Source organism: Oncorhynchus tshawytscha, linkage group LG26 (assembly GCF_018296145.1).
Source record: "Oncorhynchus tshawytscha isolate Ot180627B linkage group LG26, Otsh_v2.0, whole genome shotgun sequence".
In the NCBI taxonomy this organism is placed as follows: domain Eukaryota; kingdom Metazoa; phylum Chordata; class Actinopteri; order Salmoniformes; family Salmonidae; genus Oncorhynchus; species Oncorhynchus tshawytscha.
Genome location: NC_056454.1, coordinates 8,532,787 through 8,560,012, shown reverse-complemented (window position 1 = coordinate 8,560,012; position 27,226 = coordinate 8,532,787). Strand labels below are relative to the sequence as shown.

The window sequence follows — 27,226 nt, the reverse complement described above, 5'->3', positions numbered from 1 at the left end:
CCCTAACCTTAAATTAAGACCGAAAAGACCATTTTAGTATTCATGAATTCTTACGATATAGACAATTTTGTGGCTTGGGTCTCAAGTGACAACCCACAGACAGAGCGCATTGTGTGTTACTCTTAAAAGGCTCCGTGCGGAAACACAGACTTTTGAGTGGAATGGAGATGCAATTAAATGTGTAAAAAAATGTACGCTGTTTAAGATATCTAACATTAACTGTAATTAACATATTACCTTCATCAGCCCTAGTTTTAATATAACCTTGCACATCTACATTTGCAATACCACATACAGTATAGATTCCAATCTAAACTATTTAAAGCAGAGGTGGGCAACTCCAGTCGTTGGTGTCACACTTTTGCCCCAGCCCCACCTCACACACCTGACTCCAATATTCAACTAATTATGGTCTTCAGTTTAGAATGCAATTCGTTTATTAATCAGCTGTGTTAGCTTTAGGGCTGGGGGGAAAAGTGTAACACAAATCAGGCCCCTTAGGACTGGAGCTGCCCATCAGTGATCTAAAGCTTCTCTCTCATCTGGATCATCTTAAAACCTACAAAGCCACACCATGATCAATTTCAGGTCTCCCATGTTACACTCACTGTCTATTTGTTATCTCATCCTATTTGTCTGGGGTCCATTTTGTCCCATTTATTCTCAAAGGGGTACTCATAAACCTGGTTTTCTGACTGGTTTGACGCAATGTTATCTCTCTCTATCTCTAGCCTGAGGTCAGCTCTGTGAATAAGATGGTGGTGCGGAGATAGTGGAGAAATTTCACTGAGGTGATAAAATATTGATGGACAGAAAGGCCTTGCTTCTTCCCTGTGGCCAATTGGGTGCATGCGATCGAAGTCAAGCAGTTAAGGGCAGAGAGGAATCTGAAACAAACAGCCCAAATGGCATTGGGAAAGCAGGAAAGAAAAACAGATTGTAAGTTGGTTCTCCGGAGCATCTTAGGGAGTCGGCGTCCCATTATCTAATGTGATCGTTATCTTGTCTGTACAACACAACCATAATCAGATTCACTTTTGCTTCACTTAACACGCTTTATTCAGAGATCTGCTCTTCCAGGCTCTTACTTTAACATACAAGCCCCATCCAGCAGATAAGGAATCAATACAATGTAAATATGTACCAGAGGGATAGAAAAGACAGTACAAATTCAGTATCTGAATTTGCATAATCAGTTGCTGGTATACACAAAGGCTGGGATATGAGACATGCAAGCCTGGTTTTGTTTGACAATGAATTATATAAATGCGCCACATTTAAAGTAGCTGACCAATCAGCGGTCTAAAGGAGGATGAGCTGGTCAATCAGCGGTCTACTTGCTTGAATATTTTTAATGACTGGTATACACCCACACCATTCTGTTGTTGGGGTACACCCACACCATTCCAACAGAAAAGCTGATTTTCAACAAACTTTTTTTTTTGGGGGGGGGAACTATTTCACTTAAATTGTAAGCAACTATAGGTCATATTTCATAGAAATCTGGAAACACTAGGCAGTTACTTTAAAAAAGGTTGAAGGCAGGTGAGGGATCATTCATTCTTTTGTTGTCGAACCAACTCAGCCCTTTGTTTTCACTTTGCGCAACCGACTGCAGACTTTCAGTATATCAAGATCGTGTTAATGTCTAACATGATTTTGAGGTAGTGTTTATTTTTGTGTAAGTGTGCTAAGTGTCTCCAACAAAGCAGTTTATTTCTAGGTGTTTTGAAGCATTCTTACTCATACCACATATACAGTATATACTACATACATATAATTGTTTACGTTATTTTGGGAACAATGAAACCAAAGTGAGAGAATATCAATGAAGCCTAACTTTTAAAATAAAGACGCAGGCATAATCTCCACATACTTTCCCTAGACCCTGCCACAGCTATTTGTGTTCAGTTACAAAAATGCTTAAATAACTAAATATTCACATGACCAACAACAATAAACTCCCAACAGTGAGACTTCATTGCCAATCTACGCCACCTTGTTTAAAGAATTAAGGACATGCACCATGTCACACAACATTCTGCTCACCAAAACATTGCAACCAAGTTCCATCAATATTGTCAATCATCCAACAGCTATGGCAGAATTGTGGTATGCGTGTTGGCACTTACCGTTGATCCATTTGGCCTCCGGGTCGTGGGCAACAAACTCAGGCTTGAACAGATCTTCCACTGTGAGTTTGGTATCACTGCCAGCTTGGCTGTCCGCTTTTAAAAAAATCACAAAATGTTTTTATTAATTACAAACTATCATCACTGGGAACTCAATAATTGTCAAGCCCTGGCCATAGAGAGGCTTTTATTCTCTATTTTAGTTAGGCCAGGGTGTAACTAGGGTGGGCATTCTAGTTTCTTTATTTCTATGTTTTCTATTTCTTTGTGTTTGGCCGGGTGTGGTTCTCAATCAGAGGCAGCTGTCTATCGTTGTCTCTGATTGGGAATCATACTTAGGCAGCCTTGTTTCCTTTCGCATTTGTGGGTAGACTTGGTTAGTGGCATGATTGCAAATTAAGCTTCACGGTGGGTTCCTTGTTTTGTTGACGACATTCATTTCAAATAAAGAGAAATGTACGCTCATCACGCTGCGCTTTGGTCCAGTCATTTCCAGGAAGACGGCCGTGACAATAATGATCAAATCATTATTTTATCATTATCAATTTTGACGTTTCCAGCATTGTTTATTCTCTCACAGAAGGAGCAAATAATAGCAATAGGGCAATATGATACTAAAGGAAAAGGGGTGTAGTATTGCTTTTTTTTTTTTTTTTTTGTGAAGCTTGCTGCATCAAAGTCTTTCTAAAGAACTGAAAGACATTTTCGAGAACTTGGGGTGACCCAGAACTTAGGGTCATCAAGTCAGTCTCCAATCAAAGTCAAGACTCCTTGATCTTGACCTAGAAGCTATCCCAGACATATTCTGTCAAGAGGTTGCCTCTAGACGCTAATCTAAGGTCAGCATTATGTTGTTGCTCCTGGTCAAGGTCAGCATTGGTGGGTAATTTAATCTGATTCTAGATCTATGTTTATAGTGTGTTCTGTATACAGCATATAGCTGTATAAGAGTACTCTATACATGTTGCATCCAGTTGTTAATAATGTCTTAGGTCTGTGCTTTTGTCAGAAAAATGACAGTCAGATTAATATACCAAGGACTAGAGATGTGGAGTGGTCTGGAAACAGGGACTTTAATCTAGGGCAGTTTTTAAAGCTGTTGGGACTCTTGAGTGTGATGCTTACTTTAGCCTTTATGAATAAAATAAATCAGGATAAAATCTTATCAGAAGATTGGATGCACTTGGACGGCTTCACCTGCTCTAGAGGCAGACACTTTGAGCAACCTTTAAAATTCAGATGAAGAGGGAGCCAAACATTTAACAGAGAGAGAGGGAAGGTTGGAGGGGTGAGGGAGAGAGAGAGGAAAAAGTAGAGAAAGAGAGAAATTATCAGTGTTTCCCTTATAGTATATTCATTTAGCTAATAAATAATGTTGCTAATATTCATTTGGCTAATAAAAAGAAAAGTTTAAGATGGGCAAAAGAACACAGACACTGGACAGAGGAACTCTGCCTAGAAGACCAGCATCACAGAGTCGCCTCTTCACTGTTGACGTTGAGACTGGTGTTTTTTGCAGGTACTATTTAATGAAGCTGCCAGTTGAGGACTTGTGAGGCACCTGTTTCTCAAACTAGACATGTACTTGTACTAATGTACTTGTTCTCATGCTCAGTTATGCCCCGGGGCCTCCCACTCCTTTTTCCAATCTAGTTAGAGCCAGTTTGCGCTGTACTGTGAAGGGAGTAGTACACAGCGTTGTACGAGATCTTCAGTTTCATGGCAATTTCTCGCATGGAATAGCCTTAATTTCTCAGAACAAGAATAGCCTGACAAGTTTCAGAAGAAAGTTATTTGCTTTGGGCCATTTTGAGCCTGTAATCGAACCCACAAATGCTGATGCTCCAGATACTCAACTTGTCTAAAGAAGTCCAGTTTTATTGCTTCTTTAATGAGCACGACAGTTTTCAGCTGTGCTAACATAATTGCAAAAGGGTTTTCCAATGATCAATTAGCCTTTTAAAATGATTCACTTGGATTAGCTAACACAACCATTGGAACACAGGAGTGATGGTTGCTGATAACGGGCCTATGTAGATATTCCAGCTACAATAGTAATTTACAACATTAACAATGTCTAATAAATAGCTTTGGTAAACATGTTTTAACTGTAAAATGTTAAGCCATTAATGCGAGGATGTTGTTAAGCCATTTGTAAACTACTGTTGACAAGGACAGATGCTAATTGTGTAGAGAGAGAAGGGCCAAATGATTTTGAATGTCAGCCATGTTGGCCCGGGCTGGATAACTACAAAGCACTTTGGTTTGTAAATTATGTGGCAGCCAAATGCAATAGATAGCTAGCCCATCAGATACTCAAGGGGTTTTAAATTGTCTGGAGCACCAGGGGACAATGTGGTCTCTGTTCATCTGTGAGTCATTCCAAAGATTTCTGAGTATGTCACTCAGCATAAACTGTTCTTAATTGCAGCAAATTGAGGATGTTGATGAACAGCTGAGTACTGAAACTAAGTCAATATACAAGGTGTAGTGTACTTATTATCTATGCCCAATACCGTACCTGGGGTGAGGAGGATGACAGACATGGTGATAAGAGAGCAGACCCCCAAAATAACCAGCAGAGCAATAGCAATTCCTTTCCAGTTCCTGTCAGGTGGAGCTCCCGCACCAAGGTCCTGTAGAGAAACAGAGAGAGTTAGGGAGAGAGGGAGAAAAAGAGAGAGAGCAAGAGTTGTCAAAAGAGCGTTCTGGAAAATACCTTTCAACATCTTTGGAAAATACCAATGTTCAGCTAAAAGTAGACATACCTAGACACACAGAACCACAAAACACAGGGATAACAACCCCACATAAAAGTTATAGATTTGAGCCCATTTTCTTCCTAGCTTTATTTTCTTGCTTCCATCCATACAAACTATTTTCAAGACCACAGATTGTCAATACATGAGTTCTTCTATGTTGAGTCAGTTTTATGTAGGAGCTTACAATAAACATACCCATAACGTAAAATTGCTGGAATGTCAAATTGAAAGCCAAATCCAATTCCATTGTGCATGCCATACACATCCATTTTGAAGCAGGGACACAATAGGAAGCAGCATGAGTTAGCATGGGTTGATCCCTACGATACGATGTAAACAGCCTAAGAAGAAAAACACAATACTAAAACAGTACAGTCTGTTAGGATTAAGTGCTGGTCCTTGTGTCACAATAACAATGTCAATGATTGTGACCATGTCAATGACAGCAGAGTAAATGTTTACTCATGCACTAGGTACACGTGAAGGATCTCAATTTGACCAGTTTCTCAAAGCAGGAAAATAATCCTGCCGCAACATAAATGGTGAATTATTTGTGGAAATAATGAATTGACATTTTTGCATGGGTTGATACATTTTATGTTCGGGCAAATCAAATTAGAAATTTTGAAGTGGAAATAACCAACTTTAGGAGACTTTTTAAACCTTTTACACACCACAAGTTTGCATTTCCTGCGACAACAGGATGATCAAATTAAGATTATAAATCTGTAATAGTAGAATAACACAAAGTAGTAAATAATACACTCACAAAAGTTACTCATTCAGCTGTATAATAGTCAATGTGCTAGCCACGATGTTTCAGCATGTCACCTTGAGCTGCATTGATAACCAGCTCCATGGCGAGGCTCAAAATGAGCTGCATGATAGGGCTTAATCTAAGCTGTGTGGTGGGGCTCAATGAATAACACGACCAACATTATGGCATTTTGTGTTTATATTCAACTCTGAGGTAGGGAGGGGTTTATAAGTTGCATGGAGGAGCTCAGAGTAAATGGCATGAAGAGACTTTATGAAAAATGCAAGTTAATACTTCATTATTTGCATTTCAAGAGGGGAATTTGCATGGTTGAATTGTTTTCATTAAACCAATGACTGTATATATCAAATATATCAAATAAATCAAACTAATATATCAAATAAATCAAACTTGATTTGAAAATTATGTTGGCTAAGATGGCGTCTAATGGAGACGCTGGCCTTTAATCAATTAGATTTGCTCACTTCCTGCCTCCTTTCACCTCCTGCCTCCCAGGAGGCTGAAAAGATTTGACATGGGCCCTCAGATCCTCAAAAGGTTATACAGCTGCACCATCAAGAGCGGCTTAACTGGCTTCATCATCGCTTGGTTTAAACAAGTGTTTGGAATCCGACCGCAAGGCGCTACAGAGGTTAATGTGAACGGCCCAGCACATCACTGGGGCCGAGCTCCCTGCCATCCAGGACCTCTATACCAGGCGGTGTGAGAAGAAGGCCCAAATAATTGTCAAAGACTCCATCCACTCAATCCACAGACTGTTCTCTCTGCTAATTCACGGCAAGCGGTACCAATGCACCAACGGGACCCTGAACATCTTCTACCCCTAAGCCATAAGACTTCTAAACAAGACAGCTAAAATGTAATCAAATGGCTACCTGAACTACCTGCATTGACCCTTTTTTGCACTAACTCTCTTGCACATACTTTATGCACACCCACTGGACTCTACCCACACACTCATACATACACACTGACACTTCAACGCACAAATACTTTAAAAAAATGTTTGAACCTTTATTTAACTCACATGCACACCCACACACACATAATATGCACACACATGCATACTGACACCATACACGCTTTCACACTCACCACATACGCTGCTGCTACTGTCTATTATCTATCCTGTTACCTACCTCAATTACCTCGTACCCCTGCACATCAACTCAGTACTGGTACTCCCTATATAAAGCCATGTTATTTTTATGTTATTCACTGTGTATTTATTCCTAATTTGTATCTTATCTTTACTCTGCATTGTTGGAAATGTACCTGTAAGTAAACATTTCACTCTGTCTACACCTGTTGTCTATGAAGCATGTGACAAATAAAATTGGACAATTTTTTTTTAGGAGGGAAGGAAACTCTTCCGTTTGCCTACTAACAAACTGACACACTCCTCGACCACTCAACCACTTAGTGGTTTACGGGTCACGGGGGAGAAAGGATGGAGGACAGACTTTTGCCCACGCGAGAAAACCCCATAACATGCGCAGTTTGAACTACACCAGGAAGTGATGTTGCTGGCTAGCTCAGTGCTGCCCCCTCTCATTGATTAACTAGTTGAATGCCGACCCAGGTACTGCAGGCTAAATTATCGTTATTATCGTTCTGTGTGAGATTTTTAAATAATTGGTTCAAGGACATACATCTGTTGTATAAGAATAAATAATTGGTTCCATGAATTTCTTCAAAACATGTTTTTATTTGATCAAAAATTAACCATGAGGATTGCCATTTTTTCCATTCACTATAATGAAGGATCCTGTTTTCAGCTAACAATGCCTGCAGTACCACGGTCTGCCTTGAATTTCCTTCAATGAGAGGGGGTAGTTGTTCTCCACTGCATTAAATCCTTTCTCGGAGTCTCTCTTTCACACTCCAACTTCATGACTACTGTAGCAACTCCCTGGCACAAACAAGCAGCCTTTTACCAGCTGTACAGTATCAGCGTGTGTCATTACCTCTATTCGACAAGACAGAAACACAACACTGTTTGCATTTAAAATTTCACAGGTTAACATGGAGAAAGAACACTGGTCATCGGGTCAAGATGGCCGCCTAAGTTAATAGCCATGCACTGGTGGGGTAAGAGGCTGTGGCACTGTCAGGGTTCTGCCTCAGTGGTCTTAAAAAGGTTCTCCTCCATCCACATCTGCTAGTTCTGATAAGGTAGCAACATTAAGATCCTCTCTCCACATCATCCAAACCACTAGCTTTCCTGGCTTCAATTGCCCACAAAAGCCTGCAGGTACAGGGAGGGGATTACTGGCCGCCGACCCACTTCTAAGATGTGATTGGCTAGATGGGGTGAAGTAGAAAAATGGCCAGTTAGACCCAGGTCGCTGTATCAAAACAATTTTTAGACATTTCTGCTCCATCTTCCAGAGGAGGTGTTCAGTGTCTATTTATTAAATGTGTATCTTGGAGGTTTCACACGGTAATTGTAAACTAAACCATCATATTTCTCCTGCTCTGGAAAATGTTCAAATGCTCAAGCACCTCTCTAACAGCTATGGAGAGTGCAGTTTTCGGCTGTCCATATTTGAATGCCAAGGGGCACCCCTTCGTTCTGGGACCAAAGTGTTGTATCAATTACGACCCCCAAAGGGCCCAGGAGGCTGATCTATTATCAGAGGTTAGGCCGACGCTCATTTCATTAATTCCACAAAAAAGGCTGCCATGTCCTTGAATGTTGACAGCAGCTCTAAATTGTCAAAGCCCTCCATGCATGAGCTTTTTTTCTTCACCTCACTCTATCTCTTTCTCTTTCTACAATTTCCTACTTAGCAGTTTTGGAATCATCATCCTTAATTTATTAACTCAATTATGAGCAAAGATAGAGTCATGAGAGTTCTGGCCCGACGTGTCTCTCCATTACCATTATGGGGATTAGGAAACCGTGGCAGGGCCCTGACAAATGCCTAGCCTCCAGGAAAAAAAAATGCCTGGGTGTGTTTCACTTAGAGCACCCCCCACCCCCCCCCCCCCACCCCCCCACCCCCACACACATATAGTGGGGAGACATCCCCCATGACCGTTCTACTGCAGCTCATATATTGTATTCAGAGCTTCACAGCTGAAGTCATTCAGAGCTTCATGGCTGAAGTCATTGGAATCACAGTTGCCCCAACACACATTCAGTGACACATGCCTTTACTTGAAGAGTTATGCCACTTTACAATATGCTTATGACCCTATTATGGTTGTGTCATAAATAACACTTCAAGTAAATTGTTATCACACCTACTGTACACATTGCTCCCGAGTGGCGCAGCGGTCTAAGGCATTGCATCTCAGTGCTAGAGGTGTCACTATAGACCCTGTTTCGATTCCAGGCTGTATCACAACCGGCCGTGATTGGGCGTGCCATAGGGCGGCGCCATCCGTGTTAGGGTTTGGCCGGGATAGGTCGTCATGGTAAATAAGAATTTGTTCTTAACTGACTTGCCTAGTTAAATAAAGGTAAAATAAAATACACAGACATATCCACAGGCAATAGCCTATAGGCAAAGGACTGCTAAACAGTAGAGCCCAACCAAACAAGCATGTTGCCATCTAGAAGCACTGCAAGTCTAACTTTCTTTACTTTCACCAGTCTAGACAGAGTTTCCGTTTCGATTTACAGTCCAAATAAAACAACAGAGTCATAAAACTAATATGGCTGCCCACACCATTTTTCAGAAGCCAATTTTTTTGCCCTTTGATTTTCTGTCATAGAATGTCATTCATCTTCCAAATGTGCTATGTTACTCCACATCGGAGTGTGCAGTCTGTGTTGCAGGGAGACACTGAAAACCATAAATAAATATCTGACAGCTCTGGCAATAAGCAATCAGACAAAGGTTGTGTTCCAAAAGGCACCCTATTCTCTTTATAGTGCACTAATTTTGACCAGGGCCTATAGGTCAAAAGTAGTGCAATGTGTAGGCAATAGGGTGCCATTTGGGATGCATCCAGAGCCTTCATTTATCTATGTCTCAGAGAAGAAACTCAATGGAGAAGAAGCACATGTCTATGGGGAGTTAGGGTTGAGATGTTTTGTAGGTACACATAAAATATCCCTTTTAGTTACAGTGAGCTCCAAAAGTATTCAAATCAAATCAAATTTTATTTGTCACATACACATGGTTAGCAGATGTTAATGCGAGTGTAGCGAAATGCTTGTGCTTCTAGTTCCGACAATGCAGTAATAACGGGCAAGTAATCTAACTAACAATTCCAAAAAAAACTACTGTCTTATACACAGTGTAAGGGGATAAAGAATATGTACATAAGGATATATGAATGAGTGATGGTACAGAGCAGCATAGGCAAGATACAGTAGATGATATCGAGTACAGTATATACATATGAGATAAGTATGTAAACCAAGTGGCATAGTTAAAGTGGCTAGTGATACATGTATTACATAAGGATGCAGTCGATGATATAGAGTACAGTATCAACGTATGCATATGAGATGAACAATGTAGGGTAAGTAACATTATATAAGGTAGCATTGTTTAAAGTGGCTAGTGATATATTTACATCATTTCCCATCAATTCCCATGATTAAAGTGGCTGGAGTAGAGTCAGTGTCATTGACAGTGTGTTGGCAGTAGCCACTCAATGTTAGTGGTGGCTGTTTAACAGTCTGATGGCCTTGAGATAGAAGCTGTTTTTCAGTCTCTCGGTCCCAGCTTTGATGCACCTGTACTGACCTCGCCTTCTGGATGACAGCGGGGTGAACAGGCAGTGGCTCGGGTGGTTGATGTCCTTGATGATCTTTATGGCCTTCCTGTAGCATCGGGTGGTGTAGGTGTCCTGGAGGGCAGGTAGTTTGCCCCCGGTGATGCGTTGTGCAGACCTCACTACCCTCTGGAGAGCCTTACGGTTGAGGGCGGTGCAGTTGCCATACCAGGCGGTGATACAGCCCGCCAGGATGCTCTCGATTGTGCATCTGTAGAAGTTTGTGAGTGCTTTTGGTGACAAGCCGAATTTCTTCAGCCTCCTGAGGTTGAAGAGGCGCTGCTGCGCCTTCCTCACGATGCTGTCTGTGTGAGTGGACCAATTCAGTTTATCTGTGATGTGTATGCCGAGGAACTTAAAACTTGCTACCCTCTCCACTACTGTTCCATCGATGTGGATGGGGGGGTGTTCCCTCTGCTGTTTCCTGAAGTCCACAATCATCTCCTTAGTTTTGTTGACGTTGAGTGTGAGGTTATTTTCCTGACACCACACTCCGAGGGCCCTCACCTCCTCCCTGTAGGCCGTCTCGTCGTTGTTGGTAATCAAGCCTACCACTGTTGGGAGAGTGACACATCTTTTGCAGTGTTGGTTCTGTATACAATGACTATGAGGTTAAAGTGCAGACTATCCGCTTCAATTTTAGGGTATTGTCATCCTTATTGTATGAACTGTTTAGAAATTACAGCACTTTTTGTACTTAGTCCACCATTTTAGGGGACCAAAAGTGTTGGGATAAATTCACTTATGTGATTTAAAGTAGTCAAAAGTTTAGTATTTGGACCCATATTCCTAGCATTCAATTATTATCAAGCTTGTGACTCCACAAATATGTTGGGTGTATTTGCTGTTTGTTTTGGTTGTTTCAGAAAATAGTTTGTCCAATAAAAATGAATGGTAAATAATGTATTTTGTCATTTTGGAGTCACTTCTGTTGTAAATAAGAATATAATATGTTTCTAAACACTTCTACATTAATGTGGATGCTACCATGATTACGGATAGTCCTGAATTAATCGTGAATAATGATGAGTGAGAAAGTTACAGATGCACAAATACTGCATGATACCTCCAAGACATGCAAACTTCTCACCATCACAATAAAAGGGAAGGTTAGCATTTTATTTGGGGGAAGGGTATGATATCTAAGCATCTGTAACTTTCTCACTCATCATTATTCATGAATCATTCAGGAATGGCTGTAATCATGTTAGCATCCATATTAATGTAGAAGAGTGAAGACACATACAGTGGGGCAAAAAAGTATTTAGTCAGCCACCAATTGTGCAAGTGTTACGGTTTTCTTCTATCTCCTCCTCTGACGAGGAGGTATAGCAGGGATCGGACCAAAACGCAGCGTGGTTACTTAGATTCACGTTTAATAATCTAAATAAACACGAACAATACAAAACAAGAAACGTAACACGAAAACCTAAACAGCCTATCTGGTGCAAACAAACACAGAGACAGGAACAATCACCCACGAAACACTCAAAGAATATGGCTGCCTAAATATGGTTCCCAATCAGAGACAACGATAAACACCTGCCTCTGATTGAGAACCACTTCAGGCAACCATAGACTTTTCTAGAAAACCCCACTATACCACAATCCCAATACCTACAAAAAAAAACAAGACTAAACACACCACATAATAAACCCATGTCACACCCTAGCCTGACCAAAATAATAAAGAAAACACAAAATACTTAGACCAGGGCATGACAGACCCCCCCCACCCCCCCCCAAGGTCGCACACCTAAACCCATAGGGGCGGGCCCGGGTGGGCGTCTGTCCACGGTGGCGGCTCCGGCGCGGGACGTGGACCCCACTCCAACAAAGTCTTAGTCCACCTGCATCGCGTCCTTTGATTGGCGACCCTCGCCGCCGACCTTGGACCCCACTGGACTGAGGGGCAGCTCGGGACTGAGGGGTAGCTCGGGACTGAGGGGAAGCTCGGGACTGAGGGGAAGCTCGGGACTGACGGGAAGCTCAGGCAGGTAGTTGGCTCTGGCAGATCCTGGCTGGCTGGTGGTTCTGGCAGATCCTGGCTGACTGGCGGTTCCGGCAGATCCTGGCTGACTGGCGGATCCTTGCTGAATGGCGGATCTGGAAGATCCTGGCTGACTGGCGGATCCTGGCTGACTGGCGGCTCTGGCTGCTCCATGCAGACTGGCAGCTCTGGCAGCTCCATGCAGACTGGCAGCTCCATGCAGACTGGCAGCTCCATGCAGACTGGCAGCTCTGGCTACTCCATGCAAACTGGCAGCTCTGGCTGCTCCATGCAAACTGGCAGCTCTGGCTGCTCCATGCAAACTGGCAGCTCTGGCTGCTCCATGCAAACTGGCAGCTCTGGCTGCTCCATGCAAACTGGCAGCTCTGGCTGCTCCATGCAGACTGGCAGCTCTGGCTGCTCCATGCAGACTGGCAGCTCTGGCTGCTCCATGCAGACTGGCAGCTCTGGCAGCGCTGAACAGGCAGGAGACTCCAGCAGCACTGTAGAGGAGGAAGGCTCTGGTAGTGCTAAACAGGCAGGAGACTCCAGCAGTGCTGTAGAGGAGGAAGGCTCTGGCAGCGCTAAACAGGCAGGAGACTCCGGCAGCGCTGGAGAGGAGGAAGGGTCTGGCATCGCTGGACAGGCGAAGCGCACTGAAGGCCTGGTGCGTGGTGCTGGCACTGGTGGTACTGGGCCGAGGACACGCACAGGAAGCCTGGTGCGGGGAGCTGCCACCGGAGGGCTGGTGTGTGGAGGTGGCACAGGATGGACCGGACCGTGAAGGCGTACTGGAGATCTTGAGAGCAGGGCTGGCACAGGACGTGCAAGGCTAGGGAGGTGCACAGGAGGCCTGGTGCGTGAGGCTGGCACAATCTTCACCAGCCGACTAACACGCACCTCAGGACGAGTATGGGGCGCTGACCCAGGTGCCATCAAATCCCCGACACGCTCCGTCGGGCGAATTCCGTGCCTAATGCACCAACACCGCAACTCCCTCATAACTCTCTCCTCCAATTTCCCCATTAACTCCTTCACAGTCTCTGCTTCGCTCACCTCCAACACCGGCTCTGGTTCTGGTTTCCTCCTTGGCTCCTTACGATAAACATGGGGTGCTGGCTCAGGTCTGACTCCTGACTCTGCCACACTCTCCCTGTGCCACCCCCCCCAAGAAATCCATATGTGTTATTTCATAGTTTTGATGTGTTCACTATTATTCTACAATGTAGAAAATTGTAAAAATAAAGTAAAACTTTGGGGGGACAAAACAAAATCACTCACGAGACAGTTTTGGCTCTGTATGATCAGCCTGATGCAGACCCCTGACCTACAGCATGGTCAAGCAATTTAATGTTTCTGACATCTGCAACCTGGACTCAAGGGTAGACGTAACATAGTAAACTAAAATCCAGAACACATCAAATAGGTATGATACCATCTGTTAACCTTTTGCGTGTAGGGGGCAGTATTTTCATTTTAGGCTATAAAACGTACCCATTTGGAACTGCCTATTTCTCAGCCCCAGAAACTAGAATATGCATATGATTATAGAAAACACTCTAAAGTTTCCAAAACTGTCAGAATATTGTCTGTGACTATAACAGAACTGATATTGCAGGCGAAAACCTGAGGAAAATCCAATCAGACAAAGGAGTTAGCCTCTTATTTATTTATTCTGTTCCTATGCATGCCTATCCTCCATTTAAAGGGATATCAACCAGATTCCTTTTTCCGTGGCTTCCCTAATGTGTCAACAGTCTTTAGACATAATTTCAGGCTTTTATTTGAAAAATGAGCGAGAAATATCACATTGCATAAGTGGATAGGTGGGGGCTTTCAGAGTGAGTTTTGCGCAACAGAGTAAAGCGGCCATTGTTTCTCCCTGTCCTATTGAAAAACCTACACTCCCGGTTGATATATTATTATCGAATATATATTTTAAAAACAACCCGAGGATTGATTATAAAAAAAACGTTTGACATGTTTCTGTGGACATTATGGATATTATTTGGAATTTTTGTCTGCATTGTCGTGACCGCTCTTTCCTGTGGATTTCTGAACATAACGCGACAAACAAACGGAGGTATTTTGGATTTAAAAATAATCTTTATGGAACAAAAGGAACATATGTTGTGTAAATGGGAGTCTCGTGAGTGAAAACATCCGAAGATCATCAAAGGTAAACGATTAATTTGATTGCTTTTCTGATTTTCGTGACCAAGCTACCTGATACTAAGTGTACTTAATGTTTTGTCATGCGATCGATAAACTTACATAAACGCTTGGATTGCTTTCGCTGTAAAGCATAATTTCAAAATCTGAGACGACAGGTGGATTAACAAAAGGCTAAGCTGTGTTTTGCAATATTGCACTTGTGATTTCATGAATATTAATATTTTTAGTCATATTATTTGACTGTGGCGCTATGCTATTCAGCGGTTGCTGATGACAATTATCCCGCTTAAGGGATGGGTAGTGTCAATAATTTAAAGTTTGGTATGGTATGTATTAATTTGTGGATTTCCATCATCCATTTCGTATGATATGTTACGAATTACAATTCGTATAACGGCACGAATTTTCAATACGTACAGTGTGACATGTTACGAATTCCAATATGTTGTGGCAAACAATAGCAAGGTGGCTAACGTTAACGTTAGCTAGTTAGCTTACATTAGCTAGGCTAGGGTTAATGTTAGGGTTAGCTAACATAGTAAGTAGTTTCAAAGTTGCTAATTAGCAAAAATGGTAAAGTTGTCTGTGATGAGATTCAAACATGCAACCTTCACGCCCATTCATCCACCCTGACCAAGCACCCTTCTTTTGTTTTTGCCTTAAGTAACCTTCTGTCTTCTGTACCCATACCAAACGTAACATATGGATTTTCTTTTAGTATGTTGATTCTAGTCTATGAGACCAAGCTGATAGTTTACTAAACAACTACTGATTTAGAACCATGAAGAGAAACCATCACAAAGAAAACAGGAGCACTTCCTCTATTATTAGAGCATGATTTCAACTTAAACATCATCAAATCAACTAGGCTATATATGCTTAGTGTAATAGAGTGAAAACAAATTTAAAGATACCTGAAACATTTTAGTCCAATCAACGTTGCTAAATATCATGTTGCTCTCCATGGTACTGATTTCGGTTTGTGTGTCCGTGCGTGTGCGCAAGTAGAAAAAACATGTTGACTCACTCTACCTGTAGACTAGTTGAACACCAATGTCATCCTCCTCTCTTTCATGTTGGCAAAATGGTCTATGACTCCGTCACACAATAGTACTAGCTTTTAGTTTTTGTTGTCCTAGCCTAGGCTACATGGCTGCTAGCTTGCTTGCTAGCTTAGAGCAACAATGAACCAGCTAAGTTAGCTAGCTAGTTAACGTGAGCCTACTACATCTAGGTTACTTCAATCGTCTCAGGCCAGTGGCAAAACGTATGAATTTATGGTTACATCAGAATTGTAATTATAATCATTGGCCTCCATGGACAATTAAGTTAAAAAAATATATATATATTTTATTGTCACATTCTGTACACCTGATAGGTGCAGTGAAATGTGTTGCTTTACAGAGTCAGCCATAGCAACACGGCACCCCTGGAGAAAATTAGGATTAAAGGAAAACTCCACCTAAAAATAGTTTGGTATTTGTTTCATTTGGTATGATTTCGGTATGATTGGTATGATTTCTGTATTTTGAAAGTTACATATCTTGAAAACTTGAGTGCTGACAAGCAAAACATTTTGGAACTATATCAACAATGATCTAATGGTTTTGTGTGGAATTTTCCTTTAAATGCCTTGCTCGAGAGCACATTGACAAATATTTCACCTTGTCGGCTCTTTGAACCAGCAACCTTGTGGTTGCAAGCCCAACTCTCTAATCGCTAGGCTACCCACAAGTCCAAATCCATATCTGAATCCACAATTTAGGAAATTGCAGATCTAGCTAGCTAGCTACTGCAGGACAACAACACAAGCAGACCAGGAACAGGCAAGTGTTTTGCTTTTGATGTGATTTGATTTGTGTGAGGCCAAATCTAAACTCAACGCTGATTGGCAAAATGCTCACTGGCATTAATTAATGCTACAGTTGAAACATGTCATAGTCTTTTTGTCCAAACAGCCTCAGATGCATGGGCTTCACATACTGGACAGAGGGGTGCTGTTTCCCTCGCTCTGAGGACTTATCTGATGAGATCGATTCAGCCACTTACGTATTTAAGGAAAATTATGAAAACACAGATTGACTAAAGATAAATTGTTCTAGAATTTGTATGTTTTTATTGGACCCATTTTTGAGGAAGCCTGGTTTCCCTTGGCATCCATGAATACATGCCACTGTTCTGACGTACCAAAAAGGTCACAAGCTTTTGGGCTGCATCTCAATCCACCACAGCTACAGCAGTGTTTGTATAACCAGGAGACATCCCAAAAATCTGTCTTTTTAATTTGGGCTACAAATTAATATGTTTAGCCTCACAAATTCAATGGTGTTCTCCATTTTGCTCTAGGACGCGCACAAGCCTCACAAGACTAATCTGAAGGTAGCCCGGTATCAGTTAAAAAAAATTATGGAAGTATACACTGAGTGTACAAAACATTAGGAACATCTTCCCAATATTGAGTTGCAACCCCTTTTCCCCTTAGAACAGCCTCAATTCGTCAGGGCAATGGACTCAACAAGGTGTCAAAAGCATTCCACAGGGATGCTGGCCCATGTTGACTCCAATGCTTCCCACAGTTTTGTCAAGTTGGCAGGATGTCCTTTGGGTAGTAGACTATTCTTGATACACACAGGAAACTGTTGAGAATGAAAACCCCAGCAGCGTTGAAGTTTTTGACACACTCAAACCTGTGCGCCTGGCACCTACTACAATACCCTATTCAAAGGCACTTAAATCTTTTGTCATGTCCGTTCACTTGGCACACTTACACAATCCATGTCTCAATTCTCTCAAGGCATAAAATCCTTCTTTAACCTGTCTTCTAACAGGTGACATCAATACGGGATCATAGCTTTTTAAAATTCTAGTCAATGTTGAGCTGTTTTGCGTTTTGTGTATCTGTGTTTGTCTGAGCATGCCTAAGGACCAAATCTACCCAAGAGCATGCTGAACATATCTGAAGAAATCATAACACATATACTATACCCTTTATCATTATAGACAATATATGCTTTGTAGACTCTACATGCTCTACATGCTTTAATCACACCAATCAAATATGAAATGTCAATATTTGTTTGGCAAAGGGACTTGGGATTTGGTTCACACTTTTACCTGAAGCAACCAGTCATGATGCATTCATAAAACAGTCATAAGGAGGGGATAATAACTTTTGTAAGACAGAATCCAAAAAGTCACGGAAAGATAACAATGGCCAACTTACTTATTTTTGCATTATACAGTGCCTTCAGAAAGTATTCATACCCTTGATTTATTCCACATTTTGTTGTGTTACAGCCTGAATTCAAAACCGATTAAATTGTTTTTTTTTAATCTCTCACCCATCTATACACAATACTCCATCATGAAAAAGTGAAAACAAGTTTTTAGACATTTTAGCATTTTTAGGGCAAATTATTAACAGAAATACCTCATTTACATAAGTATTCATACCCCTGAGTCAATACTTTGTAGAAGCACAAGTCTTTTTGTGTAAGTTTTTAAGAGCTTTCACACCTGGATTATTATTTTACAAATGATTCAAGCTCTGTCAAGTAGTTTGTTGATCAAAGCTAAACAGCCATTTTCAATTATTACCCTAGATTTTCAAGCCGATTTAAGTAAAAACTGTAACTAAGCCATTCATCTTGGTAAGCAACTCCAGTGTAGATTTGGTCTTGTGTTTTAGGTTATTGTCCTGCTGAAAGGTGACAAAATCTCCCAGTGTCTGTTGGAAGACTGAACCAGGGTATCCTCCAGGATTTTTTTTCTGTGCTTATAGCTGTATTCCATTTATTTTTATCCTAAAAAACTCCCTTGTCCTTGCCGATGACAAGCGTAACCATAACATGATGCAGCCACCACCATGTGTGAAAATACATAATGCTTTGTATTCAGGACAAAAAGTGAATTTCTTTGGTACATTATTTTGCAGTATTACTTATGTGCCTTGTTGCAAACAGGATGCATTTTTTATTCTGGCTTTCTTCTTCTCACTATGTCATTCAGGATAGTATTGTGGAGTAACTACAATGTTGTTGATACATCCTCAGTTTCTCATATCACAACCATTAAACTCTGAAACTGTTTTAAAATCACCATTGGCCTCATGGTGAAATCCCTGAGCAGTTTCCTTCCTCTCCGGCAACTGAGTTGGGAAAAACGCCTGTATCTTTGTAGCGACTGGGTGTATTGATTACACCATGCAAAGTATCATTAATAACTTTTCCATGCTCAAAGGGTTTTTCACCGTGTTTTTTTTTTTTTTTTTTTTTTTGTACAAATCTACCAATCAGTGCCTTTCTTTGAAAGGCATTGAAAAACCTACCTGGTCTTTGTGGTTGAATCTGTGCTTGAAATGTATTACTTGGTTGAGGGACCTTACAGATAATTGCATATGTGGGTTACAGAGGTGGGTTAGTCATTCAAAAATCATGTTAACCATTATTATTGAACATGGAGTGAGTCCATGCAACTTATTATGCGATTTGTTAAGCACATTTTTACTCCTGAACTTGTTTAGGCTTGCCATAACAAAGGTGTTGAACACTTACTGACTGATTACATTTTCGTTTTACTCATTTCAGAAATGTTCTACTAACAAAATTCCACTTTGACATTATGTGGTATTGTGTGTAGATCATTGACACAAAATATCAACATAATCCATGTTAAATTCAGGCTGTAACAGAGCTGCCAACTCTCACGTATTGGTCATGAGACAGATGCATTTGACCTCACATTCTCACCGCACACCTCATATCTCACGCATTGAAAAGCACTGCTTATATTTGTCTAATTAGTCTATTGTATAGTCAGCGCGTTAACTTTTCGACTGCTCCAAATCATTTTGAAATCGGAGCATCTGCACCTGCAATTTAACATCACGAGCTGAACCTTTATCATTGTCCTGTCTTGCCACAGCACTGTGAACAGTGGCACATTGAAGCATATGTAAGGGATCAAGGGGATTTGATGCATGTTTTAAAGAAACACCCCTCAAAAGTAGAGTGGAGCTGAATGGAGAGAGAGAACATTCTCTGCTGAGTTTATAAACCTCTGAAAACAGTAGCATGGTAGCGCTGTTTTATGTACAATCTTGTCAACAAAACGAGGTAGAGATTACTCCCGTCCCTATTGCAGAATGCCTTTTGGCAGCATGTACTAAAGTGGATTTAATCCACACATGCATTAGTTCCTTCGTTTGGTGATTGCCGTTTAGGCTGTGACAACGAAAAGGCAGTAGATAGACCTACGGTATGTTTCAGTCTGATCAGTGGAACAATTCTCATTCTTTAACAATGGGCTAAAATTGTATTTACCTAGGCAAATCAGTTAAGAAAATTTTTTTTTTTTCAAAGATGGCCTTTTTCAGGAGCAGAACGACAGATATTTTTACCTTGTCAGCTCAGGGATTTGATCTTGCAACCTTTTGGTTATGAGTCCAATGCTCTTACCACTAGGCTACCTACCACCCTGATTAATATATGGTAAATATTTGCTTGTCAGCAAGAACACTATGGTTACTCCCTACACTTATTTTATTATTCCACTTCTTCCCAATTTTGCCAGTTAATCACATATTTGAAATCGGATATACCTACTTGTCTTTGAAAAGGAATTACATGAGGCTATGTAATTTTGCAGCCATTCATGGACAGTCTTGAATAAACATTGGATATTAAATACTCCAGGAATCAAAATAAGTGTTAGTACTGTGCACATGCTAGGCAGAGATGATAGGGGAACTCACAACTCATAAAAACATCACATTTTGTCTATGTAGAGCAAGAGGATGACAAGGATCTTCAACTAGTAGGCATAAACCAACTGAATATTGATATTGAGAAATGAATTGTTATAACAAGAACATTTTCAAACACCCAGCACTTCAGGGGTGGCCAACCCTCTTGGAGAGCAAGCAGGATTTTCTTCCAGATCTATTTTAAAGAGATAGTCCACCCAAATTACAAAATGTTTGTGTTTTTACCTCGAAAGCAGTCTATGGACAAGGAGACTGCAATCTAAAAAAAAATCTCGATGTCACAAAATTGTTGAATTGTGAGTGTTCATTTAATGTTCAAAGCATTCTGAATACACGTGACCTGTGGTTTTTATTTTATTTTATTTCCACCCTGGTCATATGCCTAAGCCATGTCAAAATGCATGGAATTGTAGGAAATTAGCCTTAAACAGTAACATTTCCCATCTAGGGGTTGTGCCAGTGGGCAATGAAATTGACATAGCAAATCTCACTCTAAGCTTTCTTCAAAAGTTGGCAGCAAAATGTGGAATAAGTAAAGAGGTGTGAATACTTTCTGAAGTCACTGTATGTACCGAAAGTATCTGCTAAAGCCAATTCAATGTTTACTGATTCCTGATTTGTCTATAGAACTATGACAGTTGGAAGACTATGGCTCAACTATATGTAATTCTTTGTAGAGTGTTTATTCTTCAAAGTAGACAGTACAACACCTTAAGCTGTGAAGGTGTTAGTTATTTCTGTAATGACATGCATCTGATCCATCTGTACCCAAGACCCACCAGTACCCTGATAATTGAACATTTACCAATGATCACAACACAACGCAAACCACCACACAACATACAGCACAACATTACCCTGTCACATATTTACTGTGATATACACCTTGGGTGTCCATACATGACTGGCCACAAGAACACAGAACCCTGCTCAAATGCAAGTATATGCCTTACAAATGCTTTCAACAGTTAAAGCCTCAAAGAGAAGTGGATAAACAGAACACTTTTTTGGACCAAAGAACAGACAACACGTTCCAATAAGCGAGCAAGACATTCGATCCACAGCAGCTTTGTACGAAGTGCAAGTTTTTGACTGAGGTTAAAGTTGAAGCTACTCCGAAAATGGACATTGATCGCCTCCACAGGCCATTCACCCACTGTTGGAATTCTTGTCTGTACTCCACAGTGGGGCTCTAATGTATAAACTACACTACCCAGCATGCCCATGACACACACAGGGAAACATGAGTGGGCCCTGATGGAACTAAATTCTCAACATTTAGACAGCTCAATCTATGAGTCTGTTTTTCTTTCATGTGAGTGGCTGAGCACAGTAGATATGGAGAGTTGCAGCTGTGCTATTCACAAATGAATAGGTGCCCTATTTGGTTCCTTGTTTGTTTATCGGAGCTCTAATGACCAATGTTTGATGCTTCATGTGATAGTCATTGTCTAGCGCTGAAGTCAAGTGTCTAGTCCGAAATAAAATCTATGACACGTTTGCACTCAATGGCGTTCATATTATCTGTTATGAATGTCTACTCCTTCTCTCTCTTATCTCCTATGCCAAGTGATGTTTATTGTTTATAAAGCAAACAAGATATAAAATAGATACGAGCCCTCAATCATTTAATTCCAAAACAATTCCTCCTTGTATAGTTTTTTGTGTATTTTGATATCGATATTGGTGTTGGTAAAAAGACGGACTGAGTCAATGACGTGCATAGGACAGAGAATGTTTTGTAGCGACATCGAGTCAAATTGGGCCATAGCCATTCACAGGATGCAATCATCTGTATTAGACCATATAATGTCTGAATATTAGCCCAGACCACCTCCGCAGAAGCGTATGCAGGACAATAGAGTAATTATATTAATCAGCTTTTACTATCTGAATGAATTATCCACAACCGCAAATTAAAATGTGATTTGGTTGAAATTACACGGTATGTGCTAAAGCCTTTTTCTCTCCTGCAATCAAATTTAACTGAAGCCAATTAGACACAGCTGACTACATTCGTTGTCAAATTATGCTCAGAGCGTGGATAAGAATTGAGCTCTTTCCCTCCAATAAAAAAAGGTATTTCATCTATTCTAGGGAAATCAAATTGAAAAAGAAAATCGTAATGGGGGAGCCATCCACAGGGTAAGCTCATTGAGACACAACTGAATGTGTCTGAGTGGAGATTGTCATCACACGCCCAGTCAAACTCACAGGCTCTGCACTTTAAGAGTCTCTCACTTTACTTTCTTTTTTTTTTGGAGACATAGGTGACATTGGGGCATCCAGCAGCCACTGAGCTATAAAATTACCGGCGAGGGGCGAATTAAGGGAGAACGGAGGAGCAAGAGTGAAGGACAAAGCCAGTGGGAGTTGGATTGAGAGGGCTGCTCATGCAACTGATTTACTCTTTTTGTTCCTCAGCCCTGTCTGCTGCTCCAGGAGTTTGGTTCTTATTTTCAACCTCTCTCTAAGCAATTATTTTAAATTCACTGTAGCTCGGTAAGTAGGCAAAAAATTACTGTGCCAATGACTAACTTTAAGGTTGTAAAGTATGACCTTATAAGTTAGAGGTGTACATATCTATCTAAAAGGTCAAATTTGCCAATGAGATTTATGTAGGTTGTTGGGAGAGAAAGGTACATATCCCCCCCCCCCTATACTAAGCTACAGTAATACAAGGCACATCTTTAGGCATTTGCACCCATGTCAAGATAGGACACAAACCTGACCCGTATGGACACATCAACATGTTTTAAAATAGGTTTAACCTTTAGGCACACCAAAAGAAACCCATCTGAACACAAAAAAGTAATTGAATTATTAGTAGACAACCATGTGTCTACACCAACACCCATCTAAATAACAACATATACATGTATTGATTGACCCATTGGATACTACTGAAAAACAAAGCACCAATTCCAAACCCACCCATGCACCCTATGCACCTTTGGATATCTGAGAGGACATAGGGCCATAGACACACAAGACAACCCCATCTTACTCTATCTGAAGCCAGTGATCTTGTGATGTGGTTAATCTTGAAAAACAGCCTTTGAGTGGATTAGGGTAACGGAGACGTGCTGTTTATTCACCAGGCACACAGACACAAAACACAGACCCAACACAACACACTGACACCGAAACAAACACACAGACAAACAGGGCTTTTTCGGCCTGCTCTCCGCCTCTAATCAGAGGTTAGACCGAACTCTCTACGGACTCCCTCATATTCCCTTTTATTCCCACAGGAAAATATTAAGAACATATGCCAAATGTGTGTTATATTTGCCAAATCTAAATCCGGGAGCATGGTTAAGATTAATCTATAAATAAGGCTCATCCATGTTACCAAATGATAATGATCCCAGCGTAAACATACCATACAATGATTTCTTTGTCAATGGCTTGTTACATTAGTACTTCCATTTTTTGATAATTGGATAAGGAACCACTGAGGCCTGCTTTCACAATTATTGTGGATTTCTTTGAGAGGCTGTGTTAACTACATGTAAACTACATTATGTTGTTTGAAATGTAGCATCTCCCCAGGTCTGTTGGCAGCCTAGTCTCAATGGCTATGTTGAAAACCATTTGGCAGTATCCCGCTCCGCTCCTCTCCACATCACCTTCTTCTCCTCCCCTCTCTCCTTTCTTCTGTCCAACTCTCCGCTCCTTATCCTCCACCCTCCTCTACTCCACTCTCCTGTCCTCTCCTCTCTAGTCCCGTGGTTGTAAAAACGTGCAATATTAATCTGTATGCATGCCATTGCCCCAACTGTTAGAGGTGCAATCTGACCTTGTTACCTTACGTTTGGTCTCCTAAAATGCGGGGACTATGTACAAAAAGTGCTGTAATTTCTAAATGGTTCACACAAAAATGTCCTTAAATTATAGCTGACAGTTTACACTTTAACTTCTTTGTCATTGTATCATTTCAAATCCAAAATGCTGGACTACAGAGCCTGAACAAATGTATAGGATTGTTGTGGCTTATAAAGATGTATTATTATTTATTTTTTTACACTTTATCAAAATATTATCCATCCCCATGCAACAGTTATGATTACAAGAAAAAGGGAAATGGGAAAGTTGACAGTGAATTGGAACTAGATTATATAAAAGTTATTTGCATCTTCGCTATGTGTATATCTCTCAATGCACTAATTAAATGTTGTGGATGGTTGATCTGCTAGGGCTGTCAGCGAGTCAGGCGCAGTCAGTGAGAGCCTCATAAAGTCTCTGACATAAATAGCCTATGTGGCATTGCGTGTCACTACAATCCTGTGACATATAGCTAACTGCATGTTTGTCATGAATGAATTACTCAGACCTGGGTTCAAGCAGGGGGTTCTTGATTGAGCATGCCTGGTGCAATGCAACCAATTAAATCATCACAAAAGTGCAAACCCTCCAATCAAAATCCCATCTCATATTAAATGCTATTTGAACTCTGTAAATAAAATGGTACCCCTGACACAACATCCTTCAATCGAAGCAGAAGTTTTCAAGGTTAGAGCAAAACAGCATTTCAGAGATACAATAAAGGATGTTGGTATGTATTACAGTGTGGTTGAGTTTTTGTTCAGACTGCAGTGTGTCCTTCATCACAAGAACATACAAGCTACATCATAAGCACAAGAAGAGCATTGCTTTGGAGACTTAGATTTGAAGGGAAAGGGAAAGGTAAAGGGGATACCTAGCCAGTTGTACAACTGAATGAATTCAACTGAAATGTGTCTTCCGCATTCAACCCAACCCCTCTGAAACATATATTCCTGAAGTGGTACAGTATTTGTGGGTGCTGTCCATGGTGCTTATTAAACTCGTAAGACCCCACAAGTGACACCAAATACTGACATTTACAATTGAGATTCTGGTGGCCACAGACAATACAATATACAGTATGAGACCACCCACATCACAGCAGATGGATAGAAATGGTCTGGAAGATCTTTTTCCCGGGTGCCACACTGCACATGGGGGTTATTTAAACATTTAGGGAAGCAATATCAATCATTGGAGTTGATGCACCGACCCGCCGCTAGTTGTTAAATTGCAACGCTCCAACAATTCCTCCAGACACTGATGTCACCCGTTTAAATGTTTAACTAGAAACATTGCAGATGCCGAACATGATCTCTGAGAGATATTTGTACTGCATGAACATACTGACAATAATCATCGTCAGGCCTGCCTCCTGGATAATTGTGGTTTACATGCCCAAAATACAGAAAATAGTTAGGGTTAGGTAAAGGTTATGGTTATGGTAAGGGTTAGGATAATGGTAGGTTTAGGTTAGGGTGGGGACGTCCCACGGAACCCGGATAGCACTGACCGGGCTGACAGGAGGCAACCGCTGAATTACAATCTTGCCCGAGCCGAGCACGCACGCAGCGCGGTCTCCCTCTCTATCTATCTCTGGCAGTGCAAGTTTCACGATTCCCAGGAGAGCACTAATTACTCTCGGGCATTACCGCTGACAAACTCTTCATAGAGAGCCACTAATGTATATAATAGCGATAAATGCAACACAAGAGCTTAATGTCTTTTAATATTCTCGCACGATTGGGAGCGCATGGACAGAAAGCTATAGGAAAGATTGTGGTTTAACAGCCAACAGTTAAACCACAATCTAAGTGAAAGACATCCCTTCACTCCCCTCCTGTAGACTACGAAATATATTCCTGAATATACCATGTTCTAAAATATAGATAGTAGGCCTATTCAGATGTTAAATGACCCCTATTTCTCACACTCTGCCACACACAAGAACTGGCATTAATTTGCTTCATCACATTTTGGGCACTATGTAATTATATAGCCGAACTGACCTTGTAGAATAGACAAAGTAAATAGGTTTGACACATAGTTGTGTAACACTGATGGAGAACACATGATAATAAAATAGAAATAGCTCATTAACTCTTCAATAGCCTAACCACAGATCCTGGCAAATAGATAGACTGGCAAGCCCACCTCCTCATCATCCTTTGGCGGTGGCTTCTGTCTCTGATTCGGCTGCGCCGCCTCCTTAGTGGCTGTCATGGTAAACTGCTGGTAATAGAACTTGGACTCAACTCGCTGTGAATCCTAAAGATGCTCTGTAGTCGGATCCCACTGTCCCGTGGATTAGTCAAAACGGCAGAATCTTAAACAGGAGGCATGCAGCAATGGGGTCCGTCACGAATGAATTATGCTAGGTCTTCGAATGTCTGCCGAGAACACTTGTCTCTCCACATTATGTTCAAGAGAGAGCAAAATATTTAGTCGTCAGAATTAAGTAGCCTAAACACAGAAAATATACTGGCTGCCTTTATACACCTCTATCAATCTGCATGCGACTAACGAGGGGATCTTGACTGCTCGGTCCTCGTCTAAGTCTGTGTGATCCAGGGTGAGGCTGTGGTGAGGAACTGGGAGGGGGAGGAGAGGATGGGGCAACGGAGGGATCTGATGCCGATGCGTTCCCACTGTAAAAATGGGTGGGGGTGATTACGTGTTTAACATAATATAAATTGACTGACGACCCAAAGAGCTCAAGTGAGCAAATTATTTACATATATTTTGCTATTTCAGAACGTTAATAGCCGAAGCATTAGCTTGTACATCCTTCTAGTTTTCCCGTGATATGTGTACAGTTGATGATGGTAGGCTCCGTGCTTGACATGGGATAAAATAAGTGCAGGAGCTGCCTTTTTCCACGATGGTCTATTATATTATGTTCGCCGACATTCACAAATGACATGCTATAGAAACCTCTGATTATTCTCTGTTAAGGATTCATACACGTGTTTGATGACTTCTCCATGACTTTTAACCAAATTGCCATGACTATTATTATAACCTCACGAAAAAGTAAGCATTATTGAGACTGGAAGGCTGCTG

At 41.1% G+C, this 27,226-nt stretch overlaps 1 protein-coding gene across 1 annotated transcript in view; it reads right to left on the bottom strand.

Annotated features, from left to right (window-relative positions):
* The window catches only part of LOC112225108 (inactive dipeptidyl peptidase 10), a 150,666-nt gene extending 123,936 nt beyond the window's left edge, over positions 1 to 26,730 (bottom strand). The window contains exons 1-3 of the mRNA XM_024388761.2: positions 26,318 to 26,730; positions 4,654 to 4,768; positions 2,133 to 2,228 (exon numbers count right to left, since the gene is read on the bottom strand). Of these exons, the coding sequence (XP_024244529.1) occupies positions 2,133 to 2,228; positions 4,654 to 4,768; positions 26,318 to 26,386 (280 nt within the window). The 5' untranslated portion in view covers positions 26,387 to 26,730. The remainder of the gene's footprint in view (positions 1 to 2,132; positions 2,229 to 4,653; positions 4,769 to 26,317) is intronic.
* Positions 26,731 to 27,226: the final 496 nt, after the last annotated feature.